General features: G+C 40.9%; 1 protein-coding gene across 5 annotated transcripts in view; it reads left to right on the top strand.

Moving 5' to 3' along the window:
- Nucleotides 1-24,118, top strand: part of LOC114559609 (voltage-dependent calcium channel subunit alpha-2/delta-4) — a 245,186-nt gene that overhangs the window by 138,137 nt on the left and 82,931 nt on the right. For all 5 annotated transcript variants that reach the window (XM_028584356.1, XM_028584355.1, XM_028584354.1 and 2 more), the window contains 13 exons: nt 8-82; nt 900-989; nt 3,792-3,905; nt 4,298-4,376; nt 4,485-4,618; nt 5,228-5,245; nt 7,365-7,442; nt 12,821-12,901; nt 14,003-14,077; nt 16,861-16,947; nt 18,249-18,320; nt 19,766-19,827; nt 22,626-22,693. In XM_028584356.1, coding sequence (XP_028440157.1) covers nt 8-82; nt 900-989; nt 3,792-3,905; nt 4,298-4,376; nt 4,485-4,618; nt 5,228-5,245; nt 7,365-7,442; nt 12,821-12,901; nt 14,003-14,077; nt 16,861-16,947; nt 18,249-18,320; nt 19,766-19,827; nt 22,626-22,693 — 1,033 coding nt within the window. The remainder of the gene's footprint in view (nt 1-7; nt 83-899; nt 990-3,791; nt 3,906-4,297; nt 4,377-4,484; nt 4,619-5,227; nt 5,246-7,364; nt 7,443-12,820; nt 12,902-14,002; nt 14,078-16,860; nt 16,948-18,248; nt 18,321-19,765; nt 19,828-22,625; nt 22,694-24,118) is intronic.

Genomic DNA, 24,118 nt, shown 5'->3' with positions numbered 1-24,118 from the left:
TGTGCAGTACACTGACTACGTTCGCTACGTGGAGCCGTGCTTCAGAGGAACTCTGGTCCAGGCTGACCTGGACAACAGAGAGGTAAGACCCTGATCCACACACACAGACACACACAGACACACACAGACACACACACACACACACACACACACACACACACACACACACACACACAGACACAGACACACACACACACACACACACACACACACACACACACACAGACAGACAGACAGACACACACACACACACACACACACACACACACACACACACACACACACACACAGACAGACAGACAGACAGACACACACACACACACACACACACACACACACACACACACACACACACACACACACACACACACACACACACACACACACACACACAGACACACACACACACACACACACACACACACACACACACACACACACAGACACACACACACAGACACACACACACAGACACAGACACACACACACACACACACACACACACATCTTACATTTTCCACTCGTTTGTACTCATATATAACCAGTGTGACAATAAACAATCAAACGTTTTTTTTGCTTAAAATTTAGTCAAACTAGTTTCTACATCTTTTCAGTGGCTCTGGTCAAAGAAGTAGAAAATACCTCTTGATTATATGTACTTAGGTACTTTTCACTATTGTCCTTCTGTAATGGTTGAATTTTACAAAAGATCTTTTTTTGAACATTTTGAACCGCGAATGAAATTCCATTCACCTCCATAATGTGTGAGCTGCACATTAATCTTAAAACCATCTTCATGTCATTATGATTAACTGATTAAGTAAATCTCTCTCTCTCTCTCTCTCTCTCTCTCTCTCTCTCTCTCTCTCTATCCTTCTCTCTCCCCCTCCCCCTCTCAGCACTTTAAGTTGCTGGTGGAGGCTCTGCATGTTAAAGGAGAAGCCAAGATCAAGAACGCCATGAAGGAATCCTTCAAAATCCTCAGTGAGGTTTGTGTCCCTTAATGATCACAGGAGCAGAGAGACGCAAAAATGACCTCTTCATTTAAGTAGATCTGACTTCACAGCTCTCTGTGGGATCACTTTTGTGTGGAATATGTACGAGGCCATTCTCGCGCACGCACATACAGTAACAGGCATGCACATACACCGCTTTGACCTCACACACACTACTTTTTTCCACAAAAACTCGTCTGTGTGCAAGCTATACAGTTGTGAAACTATCGTTTTTTTTATCTACAGTCCTTATATCCTGTTGGGTTAACCCTCCTGTTGTTTTTAAGTTTCTAGATCAGAAATTTGTTTGTTATTTTTTCAACGAAATTCTCCAAAAAAAAGCAACGTGGATGGTTCCCTACAACGCTCTTCACAAGTCAAATGAATGAGCAGTTCACTGCTTTGATTGAATTTGGGTGTTTTATTACATTTTATAGCATTTAAAAAAACACAATGATGAAAAAAAGTCATAGCAATGTCAGAAAAAGCTTAAAAAAACATAAAAAAAAAGTTAAAAAAAAAAAACATGGGAAAAAACATCGAGAACAGCAATGACCAAAACGTTGAACAAATGTTTTAATTTTAAATTTTGACCCAGAAAAACTAAAAGTTGCACGCTGGATAACACAAGGGTTAATGATCAGTAAGAACCTGCAGTTATGATTACAGTTATACAGTGGCACTCATAAGTTTATGAACCCATGCTAAAGTTCAACTAAAAAGAGGAATAAAAAAACATCTTTTGGAAACTGATCTTACAGTTTTTTTCGATTTGCTAAACGACAGTGGGCACAACTGGAGTCACATGTGCAAAACTCTAACTACAGTCTGCACAGCAGCAGTTCATGTGGACCAAACTCTAGATCGTTTTTCATCGCTTGGACACAGTTTTCTAAACTCTACACACTTATCCCATGACTTTAACCACAACCTGCACAACGTTGTAGATTTACAGCACTTTGTTCAAATGCTAACACACTCCTGTCAACACTGTTAACCACACATTCAAAACAGAATAGATTTCAGTCTGGTGTCTATCAAACACTGCTGATTGCAATTTTAGCTGAAAGCCTAAGAAGGTGTCTTGTTTTAGACTAGTTAGTGAACATTTACGGTATTTATACAGAGAAAGATCAGAAAGTCTTTTTTTATATACAAACACCAAATAAGAATGAAACAATTATATACTGTACTGTTTGAGAGAAACAGGTAAAAGATCAAAGATACCAACATGTCCAGGTAAGATGTCTGAGGTTATGTACACAGCTATAAAAAAAGTGAAAAACACTATATCTTTATAATAGTAAAACTGCATTCTTACTGTTTTTCAGAAAGTAATGGAGGTGAAAGCAATAGAAACACCACATTCATTAGGATTTAGAGATGATGCAGACATCCAATGTGATGAAGAAAACGTTCCTCTTGATGCTGGAGCGAGGCAGGATTAGTCACACTATTCTTTGGTACTGTTACGTATGTACCTTTAGTTTTTTTCCCCATAAATTACTAGAGACAAAATACTTTTTGGCTCTAAATTTCATTGCTTCTTGTTTACCTTATGTAAAAATTGGTATGCTATACAATCTATATTTTTTCCTTAAATAAACTGTTGAGTAGTGTCAAGTCACTCAAATTGTTCAAATTGTAAAGATGAAAAAGTTTGTAATTTGTGTATTGGTGTTTGACGCTAGTGTTTTTACCCTCAGTGTGTTCTGAGTGCCAGTGTGTGTTAGTGTGTGTGTGTGTGTGTGTGTGTGTGTGTGTGTGTGTGTGTGTGTGTGTGTGTGTGTTGTCTCAGTGAGGCATGTGCATAGTGTTTGGCTGCACTGAGCCTGTTTTGAGACGTGTGTTAAGAGTTGTGTTGCTTTGAATGAGTTCTGCAGCTGATGTGAACTGTTTAGCTCAGGTGACTCTTGGTAGTGCAGACTGGAGTTAGAGTTTTGCACACGTGACTCCAGTTGTGCCCACTGTCGTTTAGCAATCGGAAAAAACTGTAATGCTTTAGTTAACAAAATTAGGAAAAATCCAACCTTTAAGGACACCAATTTTCTTAGTGAATGAATATTGTATCGTAAATAAATAAATGTTCTTCCTTAAAACACAGCGGGCATAAGTAAGTACACCCCTATGTTAAATTCCCATAGAGGCAGGCAGACTTTTATTTTTAAAGGCCAGTTATTTCATGGATCCAGGATACTATGCATCCTGATAAAGTTCCCTTGGCCTTTGGAATTAAAATAGTCCCCCCACATCATCACATACTCTTCACTATACCCCCCCACATCCTCACATACTCTTCACTATACCCCCCCACATCATCACATACTCTTCACTATACCCCCCCACATCATCACATACCCTTCACCATACCCCCACATCATCACATACCCCCATACCTAGAGATTGGCATGGTTTTATTTCAGTTAGGCTAATAGCTGGTTTGATTTGTACTGAGAAATGATTTTTATGGAATCGCAGAGGCAGCATGTCGGTACAGAATCGCTGCACCACAGATGAGTCATCTGCTTTGCCTGGCCTGTAATCCAGCCTCCACACTAACTCTTATGATAAATCATAAACATTTAAGCGTGCAGGACTCAAATCCTGAATTTAATGTGATGCAGACCGATGCAGACTGTAATCCCTGCAAGAGTATTGATGGTTCTTATATTGTGTTTCCAATCTGGAGTCATTTGTCTCTGTATTAAAACTGGCTGTGTGTGTGTGTGTGTGTGTGTGTGTGTGTGTGTGTGTGTGTGTGTGTGTGTGTGTGTGTGTGTGTGTGTGTGCGCGCAGGCGAGGACCAACGGTCAGGGCAGCATGTGTAACCAGGCCATTATGCTGATCACAGACGGAGCCATGGAGGACTTTCAGTCCATTTTTGAGGAATTCAACTGGCCTGAACGCAGGGTGAGAACGAGCACCGAGGGCCCAGAAAAGGAGGGCCGATCCCCCCCACACACACACACACACACACACACACACACACACACAAGTTAACTGGGATTCCTCTTCCTTTCTCCGGTGAAATGAACTGCTGGAACATGGGCTGTAACACAACAACAAAAATAACAATGTGCACCATTTATTGAGTTTTCAATCCCAACTGCAGTTAATGGCAAGACATGTTTGAAAAGTCAGTAATTCTAGCATTCAACCAAAGCACCAAATGATGCCACAATACTGCACAACCAACACACAGTCACACACACGCAGTCACACACACACACACACACACACACAGTCACACACACACACAGGCTGGTGCCAACACGTATAAACGACGGTGTTTCTCTGCTCAGGTGCGAGTCTTCACCTACCTGATCGGCAGAGAGATGACTTTCGCTCAAAACGCCAAGTGGATCGCCTGCAACAACAAAGGTCAGCTGTGTGTGTGTGTGTGTGTGTGTGTGTGTGTGTGTGTGTGTGTGTGTGTGTGTGTGTGGGTGGGTGGGTATAAACTGTGTGTCTCTGTGTGTGTATTCTCAGGTTACTACACACACATCTCCACGCTGGCCGACGTGCAGGAGAACGTCATGGAGTACCTGCACGTGCTCAGCCGACCAATGGTCATCAACCACAACCATGACATCATCTGGACGGAAGCCTACATGGACACTGTGGTGAGCTCAAGCCGGCCAATCAGAGAGCTCAAAGCAGCAGCTCATTATTTACACAAGGAGATTCATATTTTAATCATTTTTTGTGTAATAATAATAAAACATTTTCTGCATTAGCTATCTATCTATCTATCTATCTATCTATCTATCTATCTATCTCTCTCTCTATCCCTCTCTCTATCCATCTATCTATCTATCTCTATCGATATCTATCTATCTCTATATCATCTATCTATCCATCTATCTATCTATCTCTCTCTCTATCTCTCTCTATCTATCTATCTCTATCTATCTCTCTCTATCCATCCATCTATCCATCCATCTATCTATCTCTCTTTCTCTCTATCTCTTTCTATATCATCTGTCTCTTCTGTCCTTAATGTATTTTCTTTCTTGTTTTCGGTGGACCTCCGACCCAGTTTTGTACATTTCAAAAATAATAAAACCATTTCTGAATTTTAATGTGAACTGCTCCTTTAAGTCAACAACACTGTACAGTCGTCATCATCATCATCGTCATCGTCACTTCACCTGTCTGTCTACTTCCTCCATGTGTTTTTTGGACTCATTCTCCCATGATCCTCTGGGCCTTTCCCTCCATCGCTGCGGCAGCTTCCCAAAACCAAGGAGGTAAAGAAGAAGAAGAAGTTGTAGTTTTAGTCTACTACCTGCAGGATTTAACATGTAGAACAAGACTGTTCTCAACCTGTTCGCCTCCACACTCCCTCAAAGTCCTTACACGTGGTTTCAATTCTGTCACTTCACATTTAGGCTACGTTTACATCGCTACGTTTTGGTTTTTTAGGCGGAGTTTTAAGCCAAAAGAGATCTCCGTGCGGCCAAACCAAAATATCTCATCAACGTTCTTGTATACTGGGCATAAACCGGAGGCAACGTGGAGACTCCGCCGATTGCTGGTAGTTGCCGTGATAACGTTAGTAGCTTTAAGTCTCAGAGAACGAGACGTCTGGACCTATAAGACCCAATCAGGACTAGGGTTGGGTACCGAAACCCTGGTCCACTATGGAACCGGTTCCTACGCAATTGGGGCTGCCTTTCAGTAAAGTGATGTACTTATCTGTTACCTGATTGTTCTAGCTCTTCTATAATTTTGACCTTTACCCACTTAGTCATTATATCCACATTACTGGAGATTATTTATCTAAAATCTAAGGGTGAAGATATTTTGTTAAAGCACCAATTATTAACCCTAGAATATCGACACAATATCGACATCGAGGTATTAGGACAAGAATATTAGGGGTGCACTGATCCGATATTAAGATCGGATATCGTTCCCGATATTGACAAATTTGCTGGATCTGGGATCGGAAAAATGAACAGATCCATTCCCTCTGTCGCACGTGTGTTGCATGCTGGAAGAGTTTAGTGTACAAATAAATAAGAATTCAATACGTTACATCTATGTTATTTTGTCTTAGTTAGGAAATTAATGTTTTTAGTTAGGAAAGTCTGGTGCCTTTAGTCTCTTCCACCTGGTGGAAGGAAGATATACAGCTTATTATTAATTCAACAACGGTATCGGATCGGTATCGGGTATCGACAGATACTCAAAGCCCTGGCATCGGTATCGCTATCGGGACTGGAAAAGTCGGATCGGTGCATCCCTAAAGAATATCGCGATATCTGATTTTCTCCATATCGCCCAGCCCTATTATCGGTTCCTCATTTCGGTTCCGACTGATATATTTTCTCTCTGTTGCTCCAGACAGCAGCAGACTGTTTTTTTTTTTTTTCTCCCTTTTCATGCTCCGAAACTGACGTAAAAATATCACGCTATCGTAAATGTAGAGCTACTTTTAAAATGCCGTATTTTCCCTCTGGGCTCACCGAAACGGACGTGAAAGCATATTAACCATCCACTGCAGGTGATCGCTAGTAAACTGGCTCTGCTAGTCTATCGTTCAGGACAAGAGCCTGTAGCCTGGTGGTGGGGGAGGCAGGACAGCCTCCCCAAATTGTTTGCTCTTTCAAACTCCTACCTGGGTGTGTACAGGCCACTCGGACACCGTCTGAGAGAGGTTTCTCCTGTGCAGGACATGCCATAAGTCAGGAGAGGTGTCCTATCTCGCCAGAGCAGGGGGAATGAGAGGGGGAAATATATCAAAAGATAGAAGTTTTTAAAACCAAAACGTAGCAATGTAAATGTAGCCTTACTTTAAAATTTAAACAAATGAAAGGAGCTGCAGAGATGAATCGATTACTTGTCAACTATTAAAATAATCGCCAGCTATTTAGATAATCGATTAATCGGTTTGAGTCATTTTTTATGAAGATGTAAGATCTAAACGTTACTTTCTTAACACATCTGACCTCCCGGAGTGTCCTGGCCCTCATGTTGAGAACCGCTGGTTTGGACTGTAGTGATTGTAGTACGTTTACCATCTGTGTGTTTTTAAATGTACACAGAACTGCAGTAGTATTACATCGAGTCACCCTCAGACCTGCACTAGTTGTAACTGCATGAACTTTCACAATAAACATTATATTGTATGTGTGAGTAGATGACGAAGAATATGATAGTATATAGAAATTTCAAAGAAACGTGTAGATTGTGACTTTGATTAAACGTGGGGTCAGTTTTCCTACTCAGCCGGTTAGGGAGTATCATTTTAAATGTCCATCTTTTTAAAAAGCTTTTCCTCGGCCCATCGTTGGTGTTCTTCAAAGTCTGTGTTTTTGAAATGACGACGCCACGCTGTGTATTGAATGTTTTGCTCTGTGTCAGCTCTTCTACACCAAAGCTCAGAGTCTGCTGCTGATGACCTCAGTGTCCATGCCGGTCTTCAGCAAGAAGAAGGAAACGGTCAGTCAGCCGTTATATCTATCTATCCATGTATCTATCTATCTATCTATCCATCCATCTTTCCATCTATCCATCTTTCCATCTATCTATCTATCTATCTATCTATCTATCCATCCATCTTTCCATCTATCCATCTTTCCATCTATCTATCTATCTATCTATCTATCTATCTATCTATCTATCTATCTATCCATCCATCCATCTTTCCATCTATCCATCCATCTTTCCATCTATCTATCTATCTATCTATCTATCTATCTATCTAGGGCTTGTTCAGGACTATTGTTAGGTTTAGGAAATGATGGTGGGTGGGCTTATAAAAGGTATGTTTTTACGTGACACGCGGGACAAGAACGGGACAGTTGGGTTTAGGTAAAGAAGAACGGGACAGTTGGGTTTAGGTAAAGAAGAACGGGACAGTTGGGTTTAGATAAAGAAGAACAGGACAGTTGGGTTTAGGTAAAGAAGAACGGGACAGTTGGGTTTAGATAAAGAAGAACAGGACAGTTGGGTTTAGGAAAAGAAGAACGGGACAGTTGGGTTTAGGAAAAGAAGAACGGGACAGTTGGGTTTGGGTTTAGATAAAGAAGAACGGGACAGTTGGGTTTGGGTTTAGATAAAGAAGAACGGGACAGTTGGGTTTGGGTTTCGATAAAGAAGAACGGGACAGTTGGGTTTAGGTAAAGAAGAACGGGACAGTTGGGTTTAGATAAAGAAGAACGGGACAGTTGGGTTTAGGTAAAGAAGAACGGGACAGTTGGGTTCAGGTAAAGAAGAACGGGACAGTTGGGTTTAGATAAAGAAAAACAGGACAGTTGGGTTTAGGTAAAGAAGAACGGGACAGTTGGGTTTAGATAAAGAAGAACAGGACAGTTGGGTTTAGGTAAAGAAGAACGGGACAGTTGGGTTTAGGTAAAGAAGAACAGGACAGTTGGGTTTAGGTAAAGAAGAACAGGACAGTTGGGTTTAGGTAAAGAAGAACAGGACAGTTGGGTTTAGGAAAAGAAGAACGGGACAGTTGGGTTTAGATAAAGAAGAACAGGACAGTTGGGTTTAGGAAAAGAAGAACAGGACAGTTGGGTTTAGATAAAGAAGAACGGGACAGTTGGGTTTAGGTAAAGAAGAACAGGACAGTTGGGTTTAGGAAAAGAAGAACGGGACAGTTGGGTTTAGGAAAAGAAGAACGGGACAGTTGGGTTTAGATAAAGAAGAACGGGACAGTTGGGTTTAGGTAAAGAAGAACAGGACAGTTGGGTTTAGGAAAAGAAGAACGGGACAGTTGGGTTTAGATAAAGAAGAATGGGACGGTTGGGTTTAGATAAAGAAGAACAGGACAGTTGGGTTTAGGAAAAGAAGAACGGGACAGTTGGGTTTAGGAAAAGAAGAACGGGACAGTTGGGTTTAGGAAAAGAAGAACAGGACAGTTGGGTTTAGGAAAAGAAGAACGGGACAGTTGGGTTTAGATAAAGAAGAACGGGACAGTTGGGTTTAGGTAAAGAAGAACAGGACAGTTGGGTTTAGGAAAAGAAGAACGGGACAGTTGGGTTTAGATAAAGAAGAATGGGACGGTTGGGTTTAGATAAAGAAGAACAGGACAGTTGGGTTTAGGAAAAGAAGAACAGGACAGTTGGGTTTAGATAAAGAAGAACGGGACAGTTGGGTTTAGGTAAAGAAGAACAGGACAGTTGGGTTTAGGAAAAGAAGAACGGGACAGTTGGGTTTAGGAAAAGAAGAATGGGACGGTTGGGTTTAGATAAAGAATAACAGGACAGTTGGGTTTAGGAAAAGAAGAACAGGACAGTTGGGTTTAGATAAAGAAGAACGGGACAGTTGGGTTTAGGAAAAGAAGAACAGGACAGTTGGGTTTAGGTAAAGAAGAACGGGACAGTTGGGTTTAGGTAAAGAAGAACAGGACAGTTGGGTTTAGGTAAAGAAGAACAGGACAGTTGGGTTTAGGAAAAGAAGAACGGGACAGTTGGGTTTAGAGAAAGAAGAACGGGACAGTTGGGTTTAGGTAAAGAAGAACGGGACGGTTGGGTTTAGGTAAAGAAGAATGGGACGGTTGGGTTTAGATAAAGAAGAACAGGACAGTTGGGTTTAGGAAAAGAAGAACAGGACAGTTGGGTTTAGGAAAAGAAGAACAGGACAGTTGGGTTTAGGTAAAGAAGAACAGGACAGTTGGGTTTAGGTAAAGAAGAACAGGACAGTTGGGTTTAGGTAAAGAAGAACAGGACAGTTGGGTTTAGAGAAAGAAGAACGGGACAGTTGGGTTTAGGTAAAGAAGAACGGGACAGTTGGGTTTAGGTAAAGAAGAACAGGACAGTTGGGTTTAGGAAAAGAAGAACAGGACAGTTGGGTTTAGGTAAAGAAGAACAGGACAGTTGGGTTTAGAGAAAGAAGAACGGGACAGTTGGGTTTAGGTAAAGAAGAACAGGACAGTTGGGTTTAGGTAAAGAAGAACAGGACAGTTGGGTTTAGGAAAAGAAGAACAGGACAGTTGGGTTTAGGTAAAGAAGAACAGGACAGTTGGGTTTAGAGAAAGAAGAACGGGACAGTTGGGTTTAGGTAAAGAAGAACAGGACAGTTGGGTTTAGAGAAAGAAGAACGGGACAGTTGGGTTTAGGTAAAAAGAAGAACAGGACAGTTGGGTTTAGAGAAAAAGAAGAACAGGACAGTTGGGTTTAGATAAAGAAGAACAGGACAGTTGGGTTTAGGTAAAGAAGAACAGGACAGTTGGGTTTAGAGAAAGAAGAACAGGACAGTTGGGTTTAGGTAAAAAAGAAGAACGGGGACGGTTGGGTTTAGGTAAAGAAGAATGGGACGGTTGGGTTTAGATAAAGAAGAACAGGACAGTTGGGTTTAGGAAAAGAAGAACAGGACAGTTGGGTTTAGGTAAAGAAGAACAGGACAGTTGGGTTTAGGTAAAGAAGAACAGGACAGTTGGGTTTAGGAAAAGAAGAACAGGACAGTTGGGTTTAGGTAAAGAAGAACAGGACAGTTGGGTTTAGAGAAAGAAGAACAGGACAGTTGGGTTTAGGTAAAGAAGAACAGGACAGTTGGGTTTAGAGAAAGAAGAACGGGACAGTTGGGTTTAGGTAAAGAAGAACAGGACAGTTGGGTTTAGAGAAAGAAGAACGGGACAGTTGGGTTTAGGTAAAGAAGAACAGGACAGTTGGGTTTAGAGAAAGAAGAACAGGACAGTTGGGTTTAGAGAAAGAAGAACGGGACAGTTGGGTTTAGGTAAAGAAGAACAGGACAGTTGGGTTTAGAGAAAGAAGAACGGGACAGTTGGGTTTAGGTAAAGAAGAACAGGACAGTTGGGTTTAGAGAAAGAAGAACGGGACAGTTGGGTTTAGATAAAGAAGAACGGGACAGTTGGGTTTAGGTAAAGAAGAACGGGACAGTTGGGTTTAGAGAAAGAAGAACAGGACAGTTGGGTTTAGGTAAAGAAGAACGGGACAGTTGGGTTTAGGTAAAGAAGAACAGGACAGTTGGGTTTAGGTAAAGAAGAAAAAAAAAAAGAACAGGACAGTTGGGTTTAGGTAAAGAAGAACGGGACAGTTGGGTTTAGGTAAAGAAGAACGGGACAGTTGGGTTTAGGTAAAGAAGAATGGGACGGTTGGGTTTAGATAAAGAAGAACAGGACAGTTGGGTTTAGGAAAAGAAGAACAGGACAGTTGGGTTTAGGTAAAGAAGAACAGGACAGTTGGGTTTAGGTAAAGAAGAACAGGACAGTTGGGTTTAGGAAAAGAAGAACAGGACAGTTGGGTTTAGGTAAAGAAGAACAGGACAGTTGGGTTTAGAGAAAGAAGAACGGGACAGTTGGGTTTAGGTAAAGAAGAACGGGACAGTTGGGTTTAGGAAAGAAGAACGGGACAGTTGGGTTTAGGTAAAGAAGAACAGGACAGTTGGGTTTAGAGAAAAGAAGAACAGGACAGTTGGGTTTAGATAAAGAAGAACGGGACAGTTGGGTTTAGGTAAAGAAGAACGGGACAGTTGGGTTTAGAGAAAGAAGAACAGGACAGTTGGGTTTAGGTAAAGAAGAACAGGACAGTTGGGTTTAGGTAAAGAAGAATGGGACAGTTGGGTTTAGATAAAGAAGAACAGGACAGTTGGGTTTAGGAAAAGAAGAACAGGACAGTTGGGTTTAGGTAAAGAAGAACAGGACAGTTGGGTTTAGGTAAAGAAGAACAGGACAGTTGGGTTTAGAGAAAGAAGAACGGGACAGTTGGGTTTAGGTAAAGAAGAACAGGACAGTTGGGTTTAGAGAAAGAAGAACGGGACAGTTGGGTTTAGGTAAAGAAGAACAGGACAGTTGGGTTTAGAGAAAGAAGAACAGGACAGTTGGGTTTAGGTAAAGAAGAACAGGACAGTTGGGTTTAGGAAAGAAGAACGGGACAGTTGGGTTTAGAGAAAGAAGAACGGGACAGTTGGGTTTAGGTAAAGAAGAACGGGACAGTTGGGTTTAGAGAAAGAAGAACGGGACAGTTGGGTTTAGATAAAGAAGAACGGGACAGTTGGGTTTAGGAAAAAGAAGAACAGGACAGTTGGGTTTAGATAAAAAGAACAGGACAGTTGGGTTTAGGTAAAGAAGAACAGGACAGTTGGGTTTAGAGAAAAGAAGAACAGGACAGTTGGGTTTAGGTAAAGAAGAACAGGACAGTTGGGTTTAGAAAAAAAAAGAACAGGACAGTTGGGTTTAGGTAAAGAAGAACAGGACAGTTGGGTTTAGAGAAAGAAGAACGGGACAGTTGGGTTTAGAGAAAGAAGAACAGGACAGTTGGGTTTAGAGAAAGAAGAACGGGACAGTTGGGTTTAGGTAAAGAAGAACGGGACAGTTGGGTTTAGAGAAAGAAGAACAGGACAGTTGGGTTTAGAGAAAGAAGAACGGGACAGTTGGGTTTAGGTAAAGAAGAACAGGACAGTTGGGTTTAGAGAAAGAAGAACGGGACAGTTGGGTTTAGAGAAAGAAGAACGGGACAGTTGGGTTTAGGTAAAGAAGAACGGGACAGTTGGGTTTAGGTAAAGAAGAACGGGACAGTTGGGTTTAGGAAAAAAAAGAACAGGACAGTTGGGTTTAGGTAAAGAAGAACAGGACAGTTGGGTTTAGGTAAAGAAGAAGGGGACAGTTGGGTTTAGGAAAAGAAGAACAGGACAGTTGGGTTTAGGAAAAGAAGAACAGGACAGTTGGGTTTAGATAAAGAAGAACGGGACAGTTGGGTTTAGATAAAGAAGAACGGGACAGTTGGGTTTAGCTTGCGTACCACTAGTGGTAATTGTACCACGGTTTGAGTACCAGTGGACTAAAGCATACTGTACATTTGGGATTTCTTGGGATGTCTAAACTCTGTATAATAATGTCCCGCCTGTCTCGCCAGCTGTCCCATGGGATCCTGCTGGGCGTGGTCGGCACCGACGTCCCACTGATGGAGGTGATGAAGCTGGCACCCCGATACATGGTAAGCCCAGTTTAGATGTGTTTATCACAGACTGTAACAATAATGGAAAGAGCTTCGGGGTCTGAAATATGAAGCCCTATGTAGGCTACGAGCTGTTTTTAAATGTGCTATAGAAATAAACTTTACTTACTTACTTACTGTCGATCAGGACAGAGGCTAAGCAATGCTAACCATGCTAACACAGGGGACATTAAAATAGACCTCAACTTGTTTTTGGGTGTTGTCCGTGATTTGCTCATTCTCTGCTCTGTCGTACATGCAGATGAACGGCCCCCTGTACCTGGAGGTCTGTGTTTAACCCGCCAGTAAAACTCCGCTGAACGACTCGCTTCAGAAGGGTTGAAAAGTGGCAACTTTCCCTCTTTAGCATTTAGCTTAGCGCAGCACCGTTGCAACCGTCCAAAGTCTAAATTGCCAAACTCAAGGCTTCAAAACAGCAGTCCTAGAGCTGTAACAATTCCAAATATTGCTGTACAATGAACTGTCTCAGAAATAATTGCAATTAACAATACAATTGTCTCTTTCAGTCAAATTTAATAATTTATTTATTTATTACCAAAATGAAAATTAAGTTTTGAATGTCCCAGGATACATCTTTTGGTTATACCATCACTGTCATGTGACCCAGATAATGTTATAACACAAATACACAGTCAATGAAGTAAACAACAACTCTTTATTATCATAAAACATATTTTCTGTTAGTTTTTGTTGCTATGAACGTGTATCGGGTCAAGTGCCAACAACTAACAGTTGAAATATTAATATATTATCGGCCCAATAATCACTTATATAACTACAATTTGGCATATCTAAACCAAATCAACAACTACCAGTCATACGCCTTAAGATCTTCGCTAATGTTAGCAATTAATTGCGGTTAAATAAAGAAACCGTGATTACGTAAAAAGAAATTGACAATTAGACAATTATGTAATAGTTGTTACAGGCCTAAGCAGTCCACAAAACAAATGGGGGCGTCAGGGTTGCTACGTCCACATGTTTTACAGTCTGTGGTTTTTATTCAGAGTCAGACTAAGAAAGGAGTTTTCACAATGAAAGATTCCTTATGCGTTTCTTCTTCTTCTTCTTCTTCCACAGCTGGGCCCTCACGGCTACGCCTTCCTCATCACCAACAACGGTTACATCCTGGCTCACCCTGACCTCCGACCTCTGGTTAGTTCAACGCGACAAGACGACAGATTAAGCTCTGATTCGCTCCATCCCTATTTATAGACAGCAATGTACTCTTACAGTGTAGCAGATGTGCCGAAGGGTACGTGGAAGGGGGAGAAGGTATAAAGTATTTATAACAAGTGATGGCGAGATGAAGCCTCATGAAGCGTTGAAGCAGAGCCGGCCCGACCCATAAGCGAACTAAGCGGCTTCTTAGGGCCCCGTGGCTACCAGAGGGCCCCCAAGAGTGCTTGAAATGTCCCACAATAGAGCTCATACCAGAGCCGGTATATGTAAAGATAGTTTTGCTGCTAATAGGTCTCACATTAGTCTTTAAATGCATATTTTGTACATTATGAGTGCTTAAACTAATATTTACAAGACACAAGTTGGTTAAGTGCCAAGTGCAGTGGCAACATGTTACAATGGGGAGAGTCCCCCAAACCAGATCCTGCTTAGGGCCCCCAAAAGTCTAGGGCCGGCCCTGCATTGAAGCTTTCCAGAAAAGTGGTTCACAAACAGCTTAATTTGCTCACAGCACCACCTGTTGGTCAGAGAGTGTAAAACAGGCAGATATATTACATAGGGCTGCTATATAAAATATAATCACGATTATTTTGTTTAATATTGAAATCACGATAATTTAACACGATTACTCATTGGAAAGATGTTGCAATTATTGAAATTAAAAAACAGTGGAAAAAGTTAAATAAATCAACAGTAAAAAAAAACACATACAACCTTGAAATTCTGAACAAAGGAGAAAATAAGAACTTACTTGCAAAACGTAATGAGCTAAATAATTGTTTTTCTCGATTATTCTGTTTTTGTGATCAGTGGGAGCCGAAATCATAATCACGATTCATTTCGATTGTTGCCCTCGGGGAGACGCTACAGGTCAATCAAATCGCACCCCAGCAGGCTTTTCCCTGGGCCATACGGACTGCCAATACTCATGGACACTCACTTGTACATGACACTAATGGACACTCTGTCATAAGCCTTCACTCCACACTTTTTTAATAACTACAGACATTTTTTACTTTTAGATTTTATGGATATTTATATTTAAATACATATGCAAATAATGAATATTTTTTTATATTATGTTAGTAGATACTATTTTAAATGAGAGCATATTGCGCGCTGAGCCTGTTCTTGTCCTTGTTGGGACATATGTCTTTCCTTGTTTTCTTGTTGTTGTTTTTTTTTGTGTGGTGCAAGGGTGGCTCTGTGAGAGCACCCTAAATTTCGTTGTACCTTCACAGTGCAATGACAATAAAGGCTATTCTATTAATTGCACAGCCCTAATATTACAGACGATCTACGGGCAGGGGTGTCAAACTCAGTTGGACATGTTTAGTTTACTGACATGCTTTTATTTAAGAGAGAAAGCCAAATATTTTGACTGTATTATTTATTGCATGTCTCATAGAGCTTTCTCACTTAGAGTTTGTTCGACACAAAGCCCTAAAAACACAGTTCCTTAGTCTACGTTCACACTTCTTTTATTAAGCTGCCAGCGTCTGTTCTACATGATAATCCTCTACGGAGTAAACCCTGTTTTCCAAAACGTTCTGAGCGCTTTTTTTAAACGCCACCGCAGACTTCTTTTCCTGCAGCTCGGAGCGTCTTTTTGAAAACAAACGCCCTACGTCAAGCGTTTTTTTGGATAGCCGACCAATGACAAGCGGAGTAGCCAGACCTGTTGTTTCAATGTCAACAAGAAAAAATGGGAGCGAAGCACAGCGAGTTATACGATATGACCGAGTGCTCCGTGTACAGGGAACTCACTTGGTTTTATCTAACATTAGCACCTCTGTCTCTCTCTCTCTCTCTCTCTCTCTCTCTCTCTCTCTCTCTCTGTTTTCCTCTCTCTCTCTCTCTCTCTCATGTCTTCAGCTCTCCAATAAAAATAAAGGCCTAAAATGCTAAAAAATAATGGTAAAAAAAGGACATTCGTGTGCAAACTGTCTCTCTCTCTCTCTCTTTGTTTTTTCTCTAGCTCGCTCCACCACTTTGTTTTATCTAATGTTAGCACCTCTCTCTCTCTCTCTCTCTCTCTTTCTTTTTTTTCTCTAGCTCGCTCCACCACTTTGTTTTATCTAATGTTAGCACCTCTCTCTCTCTCTCTCTCTCTCTCTCTCTGTTCTTTCTCTAGCTCGCTCCACCACTTTATTTTATCTAATGTTAGCACTTCTCTCTCTCTCTCTCTCTCTCTCTCTTTGTTTTTTCTCTAGCTCGCTCCACCACTTTGTTTTATCTAATGTTAGCACCTCTCTCTCTCTCTCTTTCTCGTCTTTCTCTAGCTCGCTCCACCACTTTGTTTTATCTAACGTTAGCACCTCTCTCTCTCTCTCTCTCTCTCTCTTTCTGTTCTTTCTCTAACTTGCTCCACCACTTTGTTTTATCTAACGTTAGCACCGCTCCACATAGCGCTCTAGGATACTGTAGCTGTAGTTGTTGTTATAGCAACAAAAGATGCTCTCGGCTGCTTTTTGGAACCAAAACGCTGCCAGCTTTTCTTCTTTTTCTTTTTTTTTTATAACAAAGCTCTAGTCAACTTTTTCTTGTCGAAAAAGACAACAATTGTGAACATAGCCTTAGCCATCATAGAAAAAACCGACAACAACGTTGAAAAAACATGCGTCGAAGCCTCGGCACAGATCGTAACATCACTATTTATAGGATTTTTTATTTTATTTTTTACAGTATTTCACACAGTAACACACAGTATTTCACACATTAACACACACAGTAACAGTGTTTCCTCTGTCCTGCAGTACAAAGATGGAAAGACACTGAAGCCGAAGCCGAACTACAACAGTGTGGATATGGCCGAGGTGGAGTGGGAGGATACAGACGAGACGGTAACTAGAATTACACATGTATGAATGTGAATGAACAGAACCACGGCGTGTTAGAGCTATTGTAGGTTAAAACAACAATTAGGGAGCCGGGGGGAGAGGGGTAATATTCCGAGAAAAAACTCAGAATACTTAGAGATTAAAGACATTAATTTAGCAGGGAGAAACTCAAATACTCTCTAAGATTATAAAGTCTAAATGTAGTCACGTTATCCAAGTCAGTGTGTGGTTTTCTTCTGAATCGCCCTGATCCACGGCAGTGTCTCCTCAAAGTCTGGATGCTGGAGATGATAATAATAATAATAACAAGGTTATTCTGAGCTAAAATCACAAGTTTTTCCTGTTTGCTGAATCTGATTATAAGTATAATTTGATGAAGTCATCCCCTGCAGCCGTAATACGTCGGTGGTGTGATGTGGTCGATCCAACCTTTCAAAGTAAACCTTTTTCTCGTAAATACAGTACAGGCCAAAAGTTTGGACACACCTTCTCATTCAATGTGTTTCTTTATTTTCATGACTATTTACATTGTAGATTCTCACTGAAGGCATCAAAACTATGAATGAACACATATGGAATTATGTACTTAACAAAAAAGTGTGAAATAACTGAAAACATGTCTTATATTTTAGATTCCTCAAAGTAGCCACCCTTTGCTTTTTTTGATAACTCTGCAAACCCTTGTTGTTCTCTCAATGAGCTTCATGAGGTAGTCACCTGAAATGGTTTTCACTTCACAGGTGTGCCTTGTCAGGGTTAATTAGTGGAATTATTTCCCTTATTAATAAAAAAGCAAAGGGTGGCTACTTTGAAGAATCTAAAATATAAGGCATGTTTTCAGTTATTTCACACTTTTTTGTTAAGTACATAATTCCATATGTGTTCATTCATAGTTTTGATGCCTTGAGTGAGAATCTATAAAAAGTCATGAAAATAAAAAGGAAACTCATTGAATGAGAAGGTGTGTGCAAACTTTTGGCCTGTACTGTGTGTGACTTTAATCTCAGAGAATTTGTGAGTTTCTTCTCACAAATCTACGACTCCGTAATCTTAGAGAATATTAAAATGTTTTCCATCGTAAATCTCTGAATCCTTCTCGTTCATTTTATGACTTTAATCTCGTAAATTCGTAAGTTTTTTTCTCCGAATATTACCCCCTTCCCCTGGCTCTGTAATGATTATCATTTTTACCTACAATGTCCCTAATATGCCGTTGTGTTGGAGTGAAACCCTTCACGTAATAATTTTATAATAATGAAGTCCTAAAGAACTGATCTGACTTTGTGTTGTTGTTACATTTCTAGCTGAGAACCGCCATGGTGAGGGGAGAGACTGGCAGCTACAGGCTGAGCGTCAGAGCCTCAGTGGATAAAGGGGTGAGGAATCAATCCGTTCATATAACCTGAATATAACATAAGTCAGACTGGGGATTTCGTCGTTTAAATAGCAAATGCACCTGCACCCATCTGTGGCCCATGGTCTTACAGAGAGGTGTGTTCAGGTGCATTCTGGGAGTATTGCTATTAGAGCCCGACCGATATATCGGCGGCCCGATTTTATCGACCGATATTAGGCATTTTCCAAACTATCGGTATCGGCATTTATAATGGCCGATAAATTAATATTTAAAAAATAAAACAAAAACGGACGAAACCCCCTTCAACCATGTTGTGAGTGTTGGCGTTGTGTAGTCTGTCCACCAGAGGGTGCTCTACAACCTCCCTGTTGGCAACACTCGTCTTTAACCCTTTAAGTTTAATATCTTAAAGGTGCCCTATGAGTTCCTGCATGACGTCACTTCTGTTGACCTTCCAAGTAAACACCAAACAAAACAGAGCAAACTCGCCCCTCCCCCCATGTTTCCGTAACTGTCATGACTAACTGACTAACTGTCACTAACCCCCACCCACCTCCCCCAACCATCTTGTCAGTGATTGGCTGGAACGTGGTTAGTTGTATTTAGGTGCACAGCCTGTTCCCCCTAGTGTTTGTTTGATGTTACCTAGCCCTGTGTTGTCTCCCGAGACCGGGCTTCTTCATCGTGTGTTCAGGGACCAGGCAGCTAGCGGATCAAGGAGAGATGACTACGATTTGAGACAAAAAATGAAATCACGCTTAAACCATGCAGGAACTCATAGTGCACCTTTAAGTTTGTATTTTTATAAATTTTATTTATCAGAACTTAAATATATTTTGATGTTCCTCTGTTCTGTTTTGACAATAAAACAAACAAGTTTATTTTTAAATTGCATTATATGATTTTAGTGAGGACTCCTATATAACACGTTTTACATGCAAATATATTCATTTAAGACAGTGGTTCATGTTTATGTTGTGTTAAACCCCCTATCGCTAGATGGCTATGCTGAGACACACCACCAGTGTCCTTGCCTAACAGTGCCTAGCAGTGCCTAGCAGTGCCTAGCAGTGCCTAAAAGTGCCTAGCAGTGCCTGACTTTTTGCCAGTAGCTAACAACGTAGCATGGCTGAACTTTGGCCTACATTAGCATATAAACATTATATCACTAAGAACCTGGTAACCACAATCCCAAACTGGCAGTTTGATTTTCTGTCTACTGAATTGTTTACCTAAAGTAAACTTCATATCTTTTTTAAATATTAGTATTTCTAAAATTATACTTTAAAAAAAAAATCCCAATATATCGCCTTACGCACAGTATCGAAATATATTGCAATATATTGAATCGTGACCCATGTATCGTGATACGTATCGTATCGCCAGATTCTTGCCAATACACAGCCGTATCCACGGTGACTGACAGCTGTGACATCACAACGCTGTTCCCTTCTCCTCCAACAGAAACGGCCCCTGTACCTCGTCAACGACTACTTCTACACAAACATCGATGAGACGCCTTTCAGGTAAATCAGCAGTTTTTGGCCTTCTCCTTCACTCGCTAGTCTGCTCACATTGTTCACTGCCTTCTAAAATGTGAGAAACCCTAAACCGGAAAACCCAAGCCGTTATGAATTTTATGTTGCTTCCTGTTTTCTCAGACAAGAAGTTTCGGCCAGTTTCACTCTGATATTCTGCCCGATAAACCGGTGACTGTTTCCGCCGTGTGACATGTGTTTACAGTGTTTGGTGTGTTTGACAAAGTGCAGTGTGAACGCAGACCGAACCAAACCCTTCTCATCTCTGTGCGTGTCCTAACCATTGACATATATATAATGGACCAATAGACCCCGTTGCTCTGGACGGGACCAGTGAAGGCTATTAGAAGCACTTTTCCGGTGATCTCTTCCTTTACTGCGCAGCCTCAAACTGACAGAGACAACGTAAATGTGACGTGAGCAACGTGTCTGAAAGTGTGAAGTCTTCTGGTAGCTGTGCCGAGAGAAATTTCAATCATTCCCAATCTTACAGAGACGGAGAGTGTAGGTATATGTAAGGAGATAACATAGACACAGGCTAATTACTGATCACTAACATGCTAGTTAACATTAGTAATTAAACCTAAACAGCTAATGTAAGTCCAAACTGCCTGTGAGCTTCTCCTGTACTATACGGTAATTCCTCTACTGTGTGACAGTAAGTCTCGTGGTTATGACCCAATCGTTAGCCTATTTTTATAAAAGCGTCTGCTACGGAGCCATAACGTGAGCTACGAGGTAATGGAGCCTTTTATACATTGTCGTGTTTCTTTAGAAATAAACAACGGACAAATAGAGTCTTTAAACGCTTCAGATGTAAAGTTATTCGCTGTCAAGTGACGTAAAAAAAAAATGGCGGTCAGTGGAACGCTAACAGGAGGTGATACCTTTGTAGCAACAAAATGGCGCCATCGGAGGTTCGAGTTCTGAAGCGAAGCTTACCCCCTTGGTCCTAACTCTGTCTGACGCACCCACCGCTAGCCTAGCTTAGCACAGATCCTGGAGGTAACCGGCTCCATCTAGCCTAGCTTAGCACAGATCCTGGAGGTAACCGGCTCCATCTAGCCTAGCTTAGCACAGATCCTGGAGGTAACCGGCTCCATCTAGCCTAGCTTAGCACAGATCCTGGAGGTAACCGGCTCCATCTAGCCTAGCTTAGCACAGATCCTGGAGGTAACCGGCTCCATCTAGCCTAGCTTAGCACAGATCCAGGAGGTAACCGGCTCCATCTAGCCTACTGCTCCCAATAAGTGACTAAATAACGCCAACATGTTCCTCTGATTTGTATAGTCACAGCGTGTACAAATAACAAGGTCACATGACACACAGCCATCTTCTAACCGTATACATACTGGGGACTATATTCTCAGAAGGCAAAGCACTGCTAATCTCAGCTACTTGGGGGGAGTGATTTGCTCGCAGCACCTGAGAAGCCCCGTGGTGAGGAGCAGAGCAAGATCTGTGCTAAGCTAGGCTAGATGGAGCCGGTTACCTCCAGGATCTGTGCTAAGCTAGGCTAGATGGAGCCAGGTTACCTCCAGGATCTGTGCTAAGCTAGGCTAGATGGAGCCGGTTACCTCCAGGATCTGTTGTTCTGATTGGTTGTAGGTCTATCCGTTGCTCTGATTGGTTGTAGGTCTATCCGTTGCTCTAATTGGTTGTAGGTCTATCCGTTGCTCTAATTGGTTGTAGGTCTATCCGTTGCTCTAATTGGTTGTAGGTCTATACGTTGCTCTGATTGGTTGTAGGTATATCCGTTGCTCTGATTGGTTGCAGGTCTATCCGTTGCTCTAATTGGTTGTAGGGCTATCCGTTGCTCTAATTGGTTGTAGGTCTATCCGTTGCTCTGATTGGTTGTAGGTCTATACGTTGCTCTGATTGGTTGTAGGTATATCCGTTTCTCTGATTGGTTGTAGGTCTATCCGTTGCTCTGATTGGTTGTAGGATTATCCGTTGCTCTGATTGGTTGTAGGTCTATCTGTTGCTCTTATTGGTTGTAGGTCTATCTGTTGCTCTGACTGGTTGTAGGTCTATCCGTTGCTCTGATTGGTTGTAGGTCTATCCGTTGCTCTGATTGGTTGTAAGATTATCCGTTGCTCTGATTGGTTGTAGGTCTATCCGTTGCTCTGATTGGTTGTAGGTCTATCCGTTGCTCTGATTGGTTGTAGGATTATCCGTTGCTCTGATTGGTTGTAGGTCTATCTGTTGCTCTTATTGGTTGTAGGTCTATCTGTTGCTCTGATTGGTTGTAGGTCTATCTGTTGTTCTGATTGGTTGTAGGTCTTTCCGTTGCTCTGATTGGTTTTAGGTCTATCTGTTGTTCTGATTGGTTGTAGGTCGTTGCTCTGATTGGTTGTAGGTCTATCTGTTGTTCTGATTGGTTGTAGGTCTATCTGTTGCTCTGATTGGTTGTAGGTCTATCCGTTGCTCTGATTGGTTGTAGGTCTATCTGTTGTTCTGATTGGTTGTAGGTCTATCCAATTGAGTGTAGAGGCATTTTCTTTCCTGGTTCGGTTGAAACGTTATGAGTTTTTTGTAACTCAAATACTTCCATATATATCAGCTGGACACAGCTTCTCAATGCTGATCCATTCAGGTATGGGTGTGTGTGTGTGTGTGTGTGTGTGTGTGTGTGTGTGTGTGTGTGTGTGTGTGTGTGTGTGTGTGTGTGTGTGTGTGTGTGTGTGTGTGTGTTTTACCTCATATGTTGTTAAAGGTAGAGGGTTTCTCTGTGTCACCTCTCTTCTGTGTGTGTGTGTGTGTGTGTGTGTGGTGTGTGTCTGCAGCTTCGGCATGGTGCTGACGAGGGGTCACGGAAGCCTCATGTTTATCGGGAACGTTTCCGTGGAGGAAGGTAGGATCAGAAAAAAATACAATGAATAGATCCGTAACAATTCCAAATGTTGCTGTAGAAATATAAATTACAATTTAAAAAAATGTAATTGTTGCTTTCAGTCAAAAACATTTTCAACAAATTAAATAAAATTTTGAATGAATCCTAGGATACAGCTTTTAGTTGTATATCACTGTCATGTGACCCAGATAATGTAATAACAGAGGTACACAGTCTATGAAGTAAACAATGCCTCTTTATTATCACAAAACATATTTTCTGCCATTTTTGTTGCTATGAAGGTGTATCGGATCAAGTGCCAACAACTAACAGTTGAAATATTAATATATAGTCGGACCAATAATCACTTATATAATTACAATTTGGCATATCTAAACAACCTGAACAATTACCAGTCATACGCCTTAAGATCTTAGCTAATGATAGCAATTATTTTTTTGCTGAATGCCAGTTCTCTGTCTTACCCCTTCCCCTTAGTTTTAGGCGTTCATATATATATATATATATATATATATATATATATATATATATATTTATACACAGTACAGGCCAAAAGTTTGGACACACCTTCTCATTCAATGTGTTTCTTTATTGTCATGACTATTTACATTGTAGATTCTCACTGAAGGCATCAAAACTATGAATGAACACATATGGAATTATGTACTTAACAAAAAAGTGTGAAATAACTGAAAACATGTCTTATATTTTAGATTCTTCAAAGTAGCCACCCTTTGCTTTTTTTTGATAACTCTGCAAACCCTTGGTGTTCTCTCAATGAGTGAACCTGAAATGGTTTTCACTTCACAGGTGTGCTTTTTCAGGGTTAATTAGTGGAATTTTTTCCCTTATTAATAAAAAAGCAAAGAGTGGCTACTTTGAGGAATCTAAAATATAAGACATGTTTTCAGTTATTTCACACTTTTTTGTTAAGAACATAATTCCATGTGTTCATTCATAGTTTTGATGCCTTCAGTGAGAGTCTACAATGTAAATAGTCATGAAAATAAAAAGGAAACGCATTGTATGAGAAGGTGTGTCCAAACTTTTGGCCTGTACTGTATATATATATATATATATATATATATATATATATATATATATATATTATATATATATATATATATATATATATATTCTATAAGTATTTTCGACTTAAATAATTGATAAAAAATTACAACAGTCTTGTTTTGTGCTCTAAACAGTCCTGTACATATATATATTTGCAACCATGTTTTTAGAAATCGCTAGTTTACTACGCTAACGTTGCATTGCTGATTTGCGCAACAGTCCCCCTTTTCTCTGACTAGCCTTGAATGGACTCCATGGCAGCCAGCTAGTGACGATGTATGATGACGTAACCGTAACCAAGTGGTGTCTCATTTCACAGGGGTATGTTTTCACCCCTAGCCCTTACCCCACTCG

The sequence above is a fragment of the Perca flavescens genome, chromosome 8, assembly GCF_004354835.1.
Source record: "Perca flavescens isolate YP-PL-M2 chromosome 8, PFLA_1.0, whole genome shotgun sequence".
Taxonomy (NCBI): domain Eukaryota; kingdom Metazoa; phylum Chordata; class Actinopteri; order Perciformes; family Percidae; genus Perca; species Perca flavescens.
This window is presented reverse-complemented; position numbering and strand designations above follow the sequence as displayed.